Genomic DNA, 13297 nt, shown 5'->3' with positions numbered 1-13297 from the left:
CCATGGAGGCGTGAGGTTTGGAGGGTATGAACAGGCCCAGCAGTGATGGAGGCTGACGGAGTGAGTGAGCTGGGCTTGCTTACAGAGCTATCTGTGCAACGCTTGTGGGTCTCTAGTTTTCATTGATCTTCACTTCCCTGAGAGAGGCACAGTGGAGAACTTCTGGAGTCTCTCTGGGCCCTTCCTGCTGACTCCTGAGGGGGCTGAGGCCTGGCTGTCTCTGCAAGGCTGTGCCACAGCTGCTGACTCTGCCATCCCAACTCTACTGAACTGGACTGAGCTGGTGCATCCGTGAAGTGTTTGTGAGTGGATGGAGCTGCTGCTGCTGACCTTTGAACTGAACTGCTGATTTCCAGGCAACACAGCCTGGACTTGCTCCAAAGAACCTTTCTAAACAGGGCCACTGCTGCCCCAACGCCCCCCCCCTTACTGTATCCGTTCTTTTTCACTGCTTCCGGTGGGTGCTGGGCTAACCATCTTTAAAAATAAAGTTTAAAAAAATTAAAGTTATAGTTGGTTGCAGCCTTCTGGGTACCTCTGGGTTATGAGTGTGGCTGGGATGTATTAGGGCGCTGTATAGTTGACCCAGGAACTGTGTGAGCTCTCAGATGTTCCAAGCCTTCCTGAGGCTGCAGGAGCTCAAACAAGCTGTGATGAGTGTGGCTTCCAGCCTAGGTTTGTACACAGGACACCCTGCTGTCAGGTCCAAAGGAGATTACTTCTCCAAACCCCAAATGGCAGTCCAGATATCCAGAAATGGGTTCAACCTGGGCTACGGGAAGATTTCTGGCAGTTAGGTAAATGCCAGAATTCCGCAAGAACTTGGAAATTATTTCTCATCTACAAAAAGGAGTCACGTCTCTTACTCTGGCAGAAGGGACACATGGCTACCAGTGGCACCTATCAGCACACCGAAGCACATGCTGGCCTCCAGGTCACAAGCAACAATTCACCATGCTTGCTAGCCCTTCCCACCTTCTCCCCGAGCTTAAACTCAGTCCAATGAAGCCCTCGCCCCAGATACTCACTCTCCTTATTACCCTGCTATTTCTCTATTTCTCTCCCCCGACCCGGTCTTTCTCTCTCCCTTCCAACCGGCCCCCAAGAACATACCATGGTGGTTATGTCTGTTTATACGCTGTGCAGTCAGAGAAAGGGTTCTTGGCTGGTGTATGGGAGCCAGTGTCCCCCAGTGTCCTAGAACACAGGGGTCACAGCTGCTTGAAACAAGATGCTTGTGGCTCAGTAAGGCCCCACCCAGCCTCTGGGGACACAGTCCGGGCCTCTGCTTTCTCTTTCTAGTGTTTTTGCAGAAATCACAATAAAGGATTACAAGGTAGGCAGGGAATGCCCCAGGTGCCCAAGTGGTGGTCACTGGTGCATCAGGCCAAACACCACCCTTCAGCAAAAGGCCCTGCCCTGTCAGCCTAACCCCTAAAGCAGATGAAGTGACAGACACCATAGTAATGAATAAGACTTTTAAAAACACAAAACAAATTAAAAAAATAGGGTCCCTGCGAGAGAACGGGTTGGCAGGCAAAATAAAGACAAATCCCGCTGGAGGGGCAGCCAGGGGAAAGATGAGCCCAAAGGATGTCTAGGTAGGGGGTGGAAAAACAATGTCCTTTAAAGGAGGTGACAGTCGGAGAAGGACCACAGGAGGAGGAAGTCTGGGCCACGAACAGCTAGATGTGCAACGAGGAGCCACGGAAAGGAAGCAGTCCCTGTGGCCAGTGGCCAGTTAGCCATGTTGGCAGTGAGCAAAAGCACTGTGCGGTTTTTCCTTCCTCTTGAACCCCTCCCTCAGTTTTCTGCTGGAGTGACCCTTCTGTCTTCCTCCGGCCTCGGCCAAAAGAACTTAGATCCATGCCTCAGTGTCCTTGTTTGTGAACGGTGATGAGTGAACAGAATCAAATTGTTTCCCCTACTCTATGTCTCTGTCTTTTTTTTTTTTTAAAGGATTTATTTATTATATATAAGTACACTGTAGCTGTCTTCAGACACACCAGAAGAGGGCATCAGATCCCACTACAGATGGTTGTGACTCACCATGTGGTTGCTGGGATTTGAACTAAGGACCTCTGGAAGAACAGTCAGTGCTCTTAACCGCTGAGCCATCTCTCCAGCCCTCTGTGTCTCTGTCTTACAGGAAGAGAAACTGAGGCTGGGAAGGCTGGGAACACTCCCATTGCTCCCTTACGAGTTGGAGGCGGGGCTTAAGAGCAAGTAGGGGGAGGGGCCTGGCTGAGAATGGGCGTGGCCAGGCAGGGGTACTAGGTGACCAGGGCCGGTCCGTGCTTGGGGCGGGGCGGGGCTCCAGGTAGACTTGAGAGCCCCGCGGCCACTGGGGACCCAGCGGGGATAGACTGGGGGCGGAGCCTAGATGGAGATTCTGTATGCACGCCTAGCCCAGCGTATCAGCGGCAAACAGGGAAAGGGAGTCGTTGCCCTAGGTGGGCTCGGGACGGAGTAGATTTTAGAAGGAAGAAATTTCGGAGGATGTGGCCTAAGCCAGGGATATCTTGGGTCGCGGGTGGGAACGTGGACTGCGGCCTGGCCGAGGGGCTTTGGAAGGATCAGGGCGAATCTACACTTGCGTCGGGGGAGGCCGGAGTACGTGACCTGGGCCCAGTTGTTTCAAGGATGGGTTTAGGAGTGTCTTGGGAGCTTGGGACCTGGCTGGAGCGTGACCCGGGCCTGAGAGTTTGGAAGGCTCGAGGCGTGTGATTATTGGGGACCTGGTAGGTTCCTTACAGGACCTGGAAGTGGGTTTTTGGAAGGTTGGGGGCGGGGTTGGCTGGGGTGTGGTTTCTAAGGGGCGTGGTCTAGAAATGGCCTGGCCGGGGAGCCAGGGTCTAGGGTGTAGCGGTGTGCGTGGGGCTCAGCGGAACCCGCGGGGCCGCGCAGGGACGCGTACAGCTGGTCCGGGGGCGTGTCCGGGGCGTGTTCGCGCAGGCCCAGCGTTAGGGGGCGGGGCCGGGTGGCCGGGCGGGGCTCGGGGGTCGGTGTCCGCTTAAGTCCCCATCGCCAGGATCCGAGAGAGCGCATCCCGCGATGGAGCAGCCGCGGAAAGCGGTAGTGGTGACCGGTAGGTGCGGCCTGACCGGGGGCGGCGGGGCAGGTGCTCGCGGTTGCCACAGGTTTGCAGTTGTCGCCTCCTGCGATAGCACCGTTCGGTCCGGGTAACCTGAAAAGTCCGGGGTCACGCGGCCGGGAGTTCGGAGTGCGCGGGGACTGGGGTGCAGACAGGTCACCTCGCACACTGCAGTCCCTCTTGACCCCTCCAGAGCTCCTGCCTGTCCCCACCCGCTGACCCCGGGGACAAAGGCTGGTTTACGGCCAGGAAAAGTCCCGGTGACATATGATCCACTCAGCTTCTGCTCCTGGCACCTTGCATTGTTGGAGGGGCCTGCAACCCGGTTGGGGGCAGGTGTTGGGCCTAAGTCCACCTGACCCCGGAATGACCCAGGGACCAGCTCTACTATCACTAACACCCCCGGAAGCCAACTGTTCTTATTTCCTGAGACTCAGCCTGGGGCCACTTGGTTTAGTCAACTCCACTAGGCCTTGGAGGAGGGCACTCAGGTTAGCCGCTGCCCTGAGAGGCCACAGGGAGTGAGCCAGGGAAAACTCCCACTCCTACAGGTGAGGGAGGGTGGGCCTTTCTCACCGCTGTTCCCTGCAGTACAGGTGATACCTTTGAGCCTTCCGGGGTGGGGGAGGGGGTGAGGGTGGGGGGGGTGTTGATTTGGTTGGTTGGTTTATTAAGATAGAGTCTCATTCTAATGCACCGCCCTGCCGACCTTTAACTTACTCTGACCAAGGCTGGCTACAAACGCAGGGTGATTGTTTAGCTTCAACCTTCCAAATGTTAGGGTGAGCAGATTCGCCACCATGATGAGATGCCCCAACATGTGGCCTCTACCTGCTGTCCTGAGGTTTGATGGCCCTCTCTAAACACTGGCAGCAGGTGGGACCCTACCCACCTGAGTTACATTAATCAAGGTTCTTAGAGAGAGAGAGAGAGAGAGAGAGAGAGAGAGAGAGAGAGAGAGAGAGAGAGAGAGAGAGAGACTCTGACTGAGAGACTGAGACTGAGAGAGTCTGTCTGTCTCTACTTCCCCAGCCCTTGGGGGAACGTGTGCCACCACTGCACTGTGCAAATATGTGGTTCTAGAGAGCTGAACTCAGGTCCTGGTGTGGCAACTTACTGAAGTATTTTTCCAGCTGTGTTTATTTATTTTGAAGCAGGGTCTCATGTGGCGTGGAAGGGCCTAACATCCAATTCTCTTGCAGCAGTCTCGGACCTCTGGGTCTGCAGGTGTACACCCGGAGGCGGGTGGGCTGTTTTTTTTGTTTGTCTTTGTTTCCTCAATTGAACTTTTCTTGGCAACCCAGTGGATTTAAATCCCAGCCTCCTCACAGTCGTGCTGTGTGACCTGATGGAGTTAGTCCCCTCTCTCTGCATCACTTCTTGCTCATGATAGTTAGGCCCTTGGAAGCCCTGTCTTCAGAGGGAATGAAGCCAAGTGCCACAGTGCCTTGGGGGTGGGGGTGGGCTCTGTCTTGGTCAGAGATAGGGCCTGGAGGTTGAAGGTTGAACTGACCAAAAGCAGAAGCAGCCTGGTGTCCAGGTAGCCTGTCCTGGAGACACCCCCTTCCCCCCAGCCTCTGTGAGCTAATCTTAAAGTAGTGGTGACTCATGGTGGCCCACAACCCCAGGCCAACCCAGACAATGATAATAGTTGGGTTTGCCTGGAGAGCAGTGAAGAGAGAGGCTGATTGGGCCTTCCCAGGTGTAAGGACCTAAGGGGGGCAGGGGCGAGTTGCGGGGATAACAGGAAGCCATGCACTGCAGCCTGTGCCTGCCACCTCAGGACTCAGCAAGTGGAGGCCAAGGCCCATAGCTGGGGCAGACCGGAAAGGGCTGGGTAAGAAACTAGAATGGGGGTGTGTCCAGGGATGAGATTTCAGAATTCTGAGGTAGGGAGAGAAAGTAACAGTAATGCCTCTTTTCCTGTTTTCAGGATTCGGCCCTTTTGGGGAGCATGCTGTGAATGCCAGCTGGATCGCTGTCCAGGTAACTCCGATCTAGGGGAGCCTTTCCCATAGCTGAGTGTCTTGCCAAGCCAGCCTGGTCTGCAGAGCAAGTTCCTCGACAGCCAGGCACTGAGACCCTAGCTGCAACACAGATAAAACTGATTTAAGAAAGATGGGGTGTGTCCCAGCAGGTGCCACCGAGGCTGGGGAACAGGCAGGCCGGGCGTCCTGGGCAAAGGCCCAGTCTCTTTACTGGGAACCCCAGGGGGTGTCTCTTCCCAGAATCCCATCCAAGAAATGACTCCACTAACTTGTATTTGCTTGCCAGATGGGACATTCAGACAGACAGACTAGGGAACAATTGAGTGGAGAGAGACAGACGTTTGATTCTTTGATAAATAACCGACTGAGATGGCGGCCGGACCAGGATTAATTTTAGCCCATTAGCTGTGTGATTTAAGGGTTCTCTCTTCTTCTCACCCAAGCCTCCCATGTCCCCCCCCACACACCAGCTTGTCACCCTCCCCACACTCAGAAGTCTCAGCCACTTTACCATCACCCTCCTTTCTTTCTGCCTTCACTCTGCGGGCCGGATAGAGGACCCCAGGGTCCGGGGACCTCGCAGATGGGAGTGTGGCCGGGCCCCTGCTTGCACATCTACTCCCGGGAGCAGCAGACAAAAAGCCCCAGTGTGTCTCAGAAGACTTGTGTGTCTGGCTTTGTGCGAGTTACAGACAGGAGGCTTCATGGGCTGAGTGGACACAAAGCCAGTGTCTGGATTCCTGGGCCCCAGACACCACCATCTGCATGTAAATGGGAAAGAAAATCAATTAAACAATCTTTTCGAATATCCCCTTGGAGCTTTAGGGCGCTAGGGGAAACTCCATGTTGTGAAGAGACCAAGACTGTTTCTCAACTTATGTCTTTAAAATACTGTATTTGTTTATGTATTTGATTATTGAGTGTGTGGAAGGCACACATGTGAGGTCAGAGGGCAGCTTGCTGGGCCAACTTCTCTCCTTCCACGGTGTGGGTCCTCAGGGTGAAGCATGGAGACCAGGCCCAGCCACGGATCCCTCACCCTTGAGCCTTACTTTTTGTTTTACGTTTTGAGACAAGATCTTACCCTGGCTGACCTCGAACACCTGTTTCTCCTGCCTCAGCCTCCCTAGCACTGAGGTGACAGGTGTACATGGTCCTGCCTGCCCTCTTTGGTTGATTGACCAATGAATCACGTTTTACTCTGTATCTTGGCTAGTTTCAAACTCTGAATGAGTCTCCTGCCTCGGTTTCCCAAGTGCTGGGATTCAGAGAGTGCCTTCATACCAGCTTTTTCTTCATCGCCCCCCAGTGGGGTTGCAGGCTGCTTCCTGGGAGACCTAGGCTGGGTATCAAGGACCAGGCTGACTCTGCCTTGTTTCTGCACAGTCTCCCTCAGTGGGCTACAGACGTGGTGACAGCCTGCCACCACAAGTCTAGACAGATCTGCTGAGGGTACAGCAAACAAAGAGGGCTTTGTGCTGGGGTCAGGGGAATCAATCGGTCAGATGCAGCCATGCCTGCTTTTGAGACAGGGTCTTTTCAGGTAGATGACCGAGGACAATGCCACAGCTGTACCCCTGCTTGGTGCTTTCCAGGGTGCTGGGTACTGAGCCAGGATTCAGGAAGTAGGATTTGGGGCTCACAGCCCTCTTCCAGGAGGGTCCGAACCAGGTGTGCAGGGGCAAAAGCAGAACCTGGTGAAGGGTGACGTGACTTTCTGCACATCTGCGACCGGTCCCCACTACACTGGCCTTCTCAGCCATAGAGTCCTCACAAAAAGTGTCAGCACTGAAGGGCTCCAGTCTTCTGGAAGCTCCTAGTCTTCACAGGGACATTAAATACCGGCTCGAAACCTTAAGATTTCCTAGATGAAGCCCTGAGTTCCACACCACTTACCCTGTCCATATGTGAGTCCTGCTGTTTGAAGATGCCAGCCATGGGATGAGGGTGAGTACTGAGCCGCCCGGCCAGATCTCAGCCATCAAGTTTGTGTATGGGGGCTGTCTTTGGTCTGTTTTTTGAGACACAGTTTATCTGTATATCCCTGGCTATTCTGGAACTCACTATGTAAACCAGGTTGGCCTTGAAGTCAGAGATCCTTCTGTCCCTGTGTCCCAAGTGCTGAGTTTAAAGCTGTGTGCCACCATGCCTGGTATTTTGTTTGTTTGTTTGTTTGTTTGTTTGTTTTTAAGACAAGAGATGATGAGCTGACAGGTCTATACCTTCATTAATATCCTTGTGTCTGTCCTTCCATCTTGCCTTGGGCACTTTACTGAGGCCACCATTGGGAACAGTGTGGGACCTGTGGGAACAGCAGGAGGAGTCTCTGGAGGTGCAGGCAGCCATTCGAGCAGTGTTCACAGACTCCTGAGGGAGCCAGTGCCATTGAGTTTGTTCTTGGGGAGCTCCTCAAAGACAAAGGCGGTGAGATAGCCCAGTGTGGTGGCCTACAGTTGCCATCCCAGCACTAGGGAGGCCGAGGCAAGACTACTAGGAAGCTTTCACTGGCATGGGACATACTTAATCCTGGCTAGAAACAGGAACAACTATTCCCTAGCAGAAAATTTAACCTTTTTTTTTTTGGAGACACTGTTTTTTTCTATAGCCCAGGCTGCCCACACTCTGTTGCCCTGTCTCAGACTCCAGTGCAGGCATGACAGGTGTGTGTTGGCTCAGTCAGCTTCAAACTGTGAAACACTGTGGTCCCTAGTGCTGGTGAGGGCCGGTCACCTGGGGTGGCTTGATGCGTGTGCCCGTGGGTGGAGTGGCCCTGTCCTGCCCTGAGTGCATCCCTAAGAGTTGGGATGTTGGTGCCTGGACTCTGGTTTCGTTTCCTGCTTTTCTGGACTACAGATTACACCCCGATTCAATCCAGCTTGTGGGAGCGACTGGGCATCCCCAGGGCAAACACTGAAAAGGGACCTGGGGTGAAGGCTATGGAGTGATTTAGTTATTTTAGTTTTTGTTTGTTTTGCTTTTGGTGCTTTTTTGGGATAGTCCCTCTACATAGCCCTGGCTATACATGCTCTGTAGACCAGGCTAGCCTCAAATTCACAGAGATCCTCCTGCCTTTGCCTCTCAAGTGCTGGAATTAAATGTGTGCATTGCTACATCTGTTTTGTTTTGTTTTGTTTTTTTTAATTTTTTGACAGAGTCTCATATAGCCCAGGCTGGCCTCCAAAGCCCTTACTATGTAGCCCAGGCTGGCCTCCAAAGCCCTTACTATGTAGCCCAGGCTGACCTTGAACTCCTGAGCCTCCCGCCTTCATGTACCTAATAGGGTATGGCATGTCCTTTTGTTTTTGTTTTGTTTTTGTTTTGTTTTGTTTTGTTTTGTTTTTCCTTTTCTTTTTTTCGGAGCTGGGGACCGAACCCAGGGCCTTGCGCTTGCTAGGCAAGTGCTCTACCACTGAGCTAAATCCCCAACCCCATGTCCTTTTGTTTTATTTTGATTTTTTTACTTTAATTGTGCACCTGTAAATGCCTGCTGTGGGAGCTTCACAACTTCTGCTCTGCTGGAGGAGGCTTGTTTTGTTTTCCTGTTCATTACGAAGTTCCGGAGTCTGGCAGATACAGTTGCCATGGCTATGGCTTTGGCCCTTTGCCCCTTCCCCACTCACCCAGCAGGTGGCGCACTTCCCCTGCCCCAGCACAAACCCAAAGAAACTAGTCCTTTGGGATTTTTAATTTCTTCAGATTCTGTCTTTATGTTTGAGTTTAGGGTGTATGTTTGTTGAGACAGGGTCTCTTTGAACTCCTGATCCCCCTGCCTCCACCTCCCAAGTGTTTGGGATGATAGCCATGCACTGACACACCAGTTCTCACGGTGCTGGGAAGGAACCCAGACCTTCCCTGCGTGCTGGTTGAACACTCTCCCAACTGAGCTGCACTATGCTGGCCAGCTGAACTTCAGCCCCAAACCGTTTTTGCTTTTTTGTTTCTCGTTTGTGTGAGACAGTGTCTCACTATATAGCCCAGGCTAGCCTGGAATTTATTTTGTAGAACAGGAGGCTGTCCTTAATGTAGCAGCCATTCTCCTGCCTCTCAAGTGTTAAGACATTTCTCAGTAGTATGACAGTGATACCCTTCTTTTTTTTTTTCTTTTTTTCGGAGCTGGGGACCGAACCCAGGGCCTTGTGCTTGTTAGGCAAGTGCTCTACCGCTGAGCTAAATCCCCAACCCCAGTGATACCCTTCTTAACTTACTTTTTTGTAACTTGCCCTGACCCCAGGCCTTTGCCGCCGTTGCAGAGTTGAGTTAATTCTGATCTCCTCAGACAGTTGCTGCGCTCCTGGGCTCTACAGCAAGGCATTTCCCAGGCAGCCCTGCAGTGGTCACAAGGAAAAGCCACTGATGGACTGGGGTGCTCAGTGGGTTATGTACAGTCACGGCTGTTTTTTGAGGGGGAGCAGAGTCTCATGTAGCCGAGGCTGCCTTCAGTTTTTCTGTAACCTCAAACTCCTGATCACACGTGTGGTGTGACCCCCATGTACCACACCCAGCCGAGCTGTCTGTCTGGTGTCTGGAGACAGGAAGGCTCCTCATAGCCCCTTCATCCTCATACCGGTTTTCTCACAGGAGCTGGAGAAACTGGGCCTTGGGGACAGCGTGGACCTGCACGTGTATGAGATCCCCGTGGAGTACCAAACTGTGCAGAGGCTCATCCCAGCGCTGTGGGAGAAACACAGCCCCCAGGTAAGCAACCCTCGGGTGCACCCCCTAAAGCACTCCTCACTCCCTACAGCCTGGTCACTGTTCTGTCACTATAAGTGGGCACCATGGCCACAGCCATGGCCACTCATAAAGGCCAATATCTGACTTAGGGGTATACTCAGTTTCTAAGGGTTAGCCCACACCCAATCATCATTTCTGGAAGCAGGCGGGCAGGCAGGCAGGCAGGCAGAGAGTGACACAGATTGGCCTGAGCTTTGGAAAATGCCACACACACTCTCCACTCCCAGGGACTCACCTTTTCCAGCAAGGCCACACCTCCTAATCCTTCCCAAATCTGTCCCACTGCCCCCTGCTAACTAAGCATTCAGATATATGAACTTCTGGGGCCGTTCAAATGACCCACCCAATCAAACCTCTGGGTGATTCTCATTCAAGTCGCCTTGCCACACCACCCCCATCCGCCATAAGGCCAGTGCCACACCACACATGTAAGCTTTTGTGGATTCTTACAGAAGGGAGAGAGGAAGACAGAGACCAAGGGACCTGGCAGGGCGCCGAGCCTTCTGTGCTTGTGCACTGGTCAGGATGGGTTCGAGTACGTTACAGTTAAATAGGAGTGTGTGAGGTGTCCACCTGGAGTCCACGCAGCACCACCAAAGAAAATAGTAATAAAAAATAATTTTCAAAACAGACTTCAGGCAAGGCACAGTGGTGGCAGATAGCTAATCTCAGCAGTCGTGAATTCGGGGACAGCCTGGCCACATGAAAGACTGGGACTCTGTCTCAAAGGCAAAGCCAAATCCTGCTCTGGGCTCCTAGGTAGCCGTGTGATAGCTCGCTTTTAGCAACAACAGAGATTCACTGTGTTTATTCCCTGTGCATGGGTGGGTGTCTGCACCTGCTAACTGCCCCCCTTGTCCCTAGCTCGTGGTGCATGTCGGGGTGTCAGGCATGGCCACCACAGTGACGCTGGAAAAATGTGGCCACAACAAGGGTTACAAAGGACTGGATAATTGCCGGTTCTGCCCCGGCTCGCAGTGCTGCGTGGAGGATGGTCCAGAGAGCATTGACTCCATCATCGACATGGACGCTGTGTGCAAAAGGGTGACCACACTGGGGCTGGACGTGTCTGTTACCATCTCCCAGGACGCTGGCAGGTGGGCTCCAGGGGCCACAGGGTTTCCTTTCCAGCAGGGGCTGGGGTGCAACAGTAATAACTTCCTCCATCAGCTTCACCTTAGGTTTCTCTGCGTAGCCCAGATTGGCCTGGAACTTACATTACATAGACCAGGCTGGCCTCAGATTGACATCTACCTGCTGCTGCCTGCTGAGTGCTGGGATTATCATGTCCAGCAAAATACGTCTTTAGAAAACGGAGGGGTTGGGATTTAGCTCAGTGGTAGAGCGCTTGCCTAGGAAGCGCAAGGCCCTGGGTTCGGTCCCCAGCTCCGAAAAAAAAAAAAAAAAAAAAGAAAGAAAACGGAGAATAGGTGTCCAGGGGCACCCAAATTCCTGACCCCTAGGTTTTCCTCCACTCCCAACTGCATCCCATAGCACAGAACTTTGGAGGGCTTTTCAGAAGCCTGGTGGCTTCGGCTAGGACTCACTGACTGGGACTTTTCCTCCTGTTTCTCTCAGATACCTGTGTGACTTCACATATTACACATCGCTCTACCGGGGCCGCGGCCGCTCAGCTTTTGTCCATGTGCCCCCCCTGGGCAAGCCTTACAATGCTGACCAGCTAGGCCGGGCACTACGGGCCATCATTGAAGAGATGCTGGGTGTTCTAGAGCAGGCAGAGGGAGACATCAGCTGCTGCCACCAGCTCTGACAGCCATGTACATCTGGGTGCCATGCTGTGAGAGGGGACACAACTGGGCTCATGGAGGGTCCTGACTTACCTGCCCCTCTTGGTGGACCACAAGGGGAGTGATGGGTATCATCCTGTGTCTGGGGACACTTCTGCTGTGCCCCAAGGCCAGGGCTAGGGTGAGATGACCAGAGGCCTGCACACCTGCCCTGCCGCTACCCCCTGACACACTCTGCGTTTTCAGCTGTGTGGATAAGGAGTTGAAGCATTCTTTGTGGCGGGGGCCTCACAGAGTGTCATAAAGTAGATTGGCTGTAATCTCTGCCCCAAACCCTGGACGTCCCTACCAAAGCCACGTGGGACTCGGCAGCCTTTTCTATCCTCTCTCTGTCTCCGTCTCCCTGTCTGTGTCTCTGTCCCTGTCTGTCTTTGTAGTCCCCACCTCCCCATCTGTGCTAGATTAGGGAACAGAGTAATTTATATTCCCATTGTTAAGACTTCAGGCCTAACCAACAAGTGTCTTTTCTGTCTCCTGGGAGGGGAGGCCTCTTTTGCCTCCTATCCTGAAATGCCATCATACTTTGGGGCTCCATTGTGGGCTCCCTTTGCTCGGGGAGCAGGCTGCTGTGGCCACCGAGGGCCAGGCCGCAGTGGCCTCCGGTGCCTGTGGGGAGCTGACCCTGCCGTGACTTTTCTTGTTCTCTTTTTTAGTTTTTTTTTCCAGGTTTTCAAAGGCATTTTTATTCACTATTTTTGATGACTATAAATAAGTGTTTCCTGTATGGAAAAGAAAGTTAGCATAGTACATTTTCATGACGGGGGAATGGATTTCTGAAGTCATGTTCAATGGTGTCAAAACTTGGAGGAAAAAAAAGTTAAAAAAAAAAAAAAAACCAACAAACCCAAAACCTTAAGGTTGAAATTCAGTTCTTTATAAAGTTCCTTGTAGAAACAAAACAGAATAAAAACAAACCTTAAGGGGTGGGGCAGGGGTTTTGGGGATTCAGCTCAGTGGTAGAACGCTTGCCTAGCAAGCACAAGGCCCTGGGTTCGGTCCTCAGCTGGGGCGGGGGGCCTGAAGGGGTGGGTCAATTTTTTAAAAAGGAAAGGAAAAAGTGGTTCGCTGCTTCTCCTCAGACTTCTCTTCAGCCCCGTCTCTGGCCTCCCTCACTGAAAGGGCTTCCAGCTTCTCAGCCGCCTTTTCGACATTGTCGTTTTTGCCTGGTCCTTTCTTTTCTCTCTCTTCAATTTCTTTCCTGCATTTTTCAAACTTTGTTTTGAGCTTTTGTGCATTCTCAGTATTTAGAAGCGGATGGTGAGTGTCCGTCAGCAAACTTGGCGTGGGTATTCCAGACCCAGGAGAGGGGGTTTGGGTAGGGGGAAGTACCTGTTCGTCCAGCCCCAGACCATGTGGTTTTGACAGCAATAAGGGAAATGGGGTAACGACCCCCAAAAATAATGGTGTGTGTGGAAAAAAGGGGGTGCCGCAGTTGAGAGGCCATTTCACAACATCCAACCACCGTGGTTGTTGATCCAACCACCGTGGGCACCTCCTTTGCCCATCAGCAGGAGCATCTTGGCAGTCATGGTGCAGTGTCATTGAAGGTGGGGGTTCCTCCAGTGCTCTTGGTATGAAGACCCATTGTAAATTCCCCGACTTGCAGCAGTGAGTCCTGGATCACAGAACATTTTCTGGCCCCCAAGCGTCAAGCTATTCATGAAAAAACTTGA

At 52.7% G+C, this 13297-nt stretch overlaps 1 protein-coding gene across 3 annotated transcripts; it reads left to right on the top strand.

Moving 5' to 3' along the window:
- Positions 1-2416: 2416 nt before the first annotated feature.
- Pgpep1 (pyroglutamyl-peptidase I) lies at positions 2417-12440 on the top strand. Of its 3 annotated transcripts, none has more exons than XM_032919210.1 (5): positions 2417-2613; positions 5028-5080; positions 9661-9777; positions 10681-10913; positions 11395-12440. In XM_032919210.1, the coding sequence occupies exons 4-5, from the start codon at positions 10708-10710 to the stop codon at positions 11585-11587; spliced, it is 399 nt and encodes a 132-aa protein (XP_032775101.1). In that variant the 5' UTR covers positions 2417-2613; positions 5028-5080; positions 9661-9777; positions 10681-10707; the 3' UTR covers positions 11588-12440. The 3 variants fall into 3 exon arrangements, with proteins under 3 accessions (XP_032775101.1, XP_032775100.1, XP_032775099.1); XM_032919209.1 differs by lacking the exon at positions 2417-2613 and adding an exon at positions 2629-2741; XM_032919208.1 differs by lacking the exon at positions 2417-2613 and adding an exon at positions 2982-3088.
- Positions 12441-13297: the final 857 nt, after the last annotated feature.

The sequence above is a fragment of the Rattus rattus genome, chromosome 13 (assembly GCF_011064425.1).
Source record: "Rattus rattus isolate New Zealand chromosome 13, Rrattus_CSIRO_v1, whole genome shotgun sequence".
In the NCBI taxonomy this organism is placed as follows: domain Eukaryota; kingdom Metazoa; phylum Chordata; class Mammalia; order Rodentia; family Muridae; genus Rattus; species Rattus rattus.
This window is presented reverse-complemented; position numbering and strand designations above follow the sequence as displayed.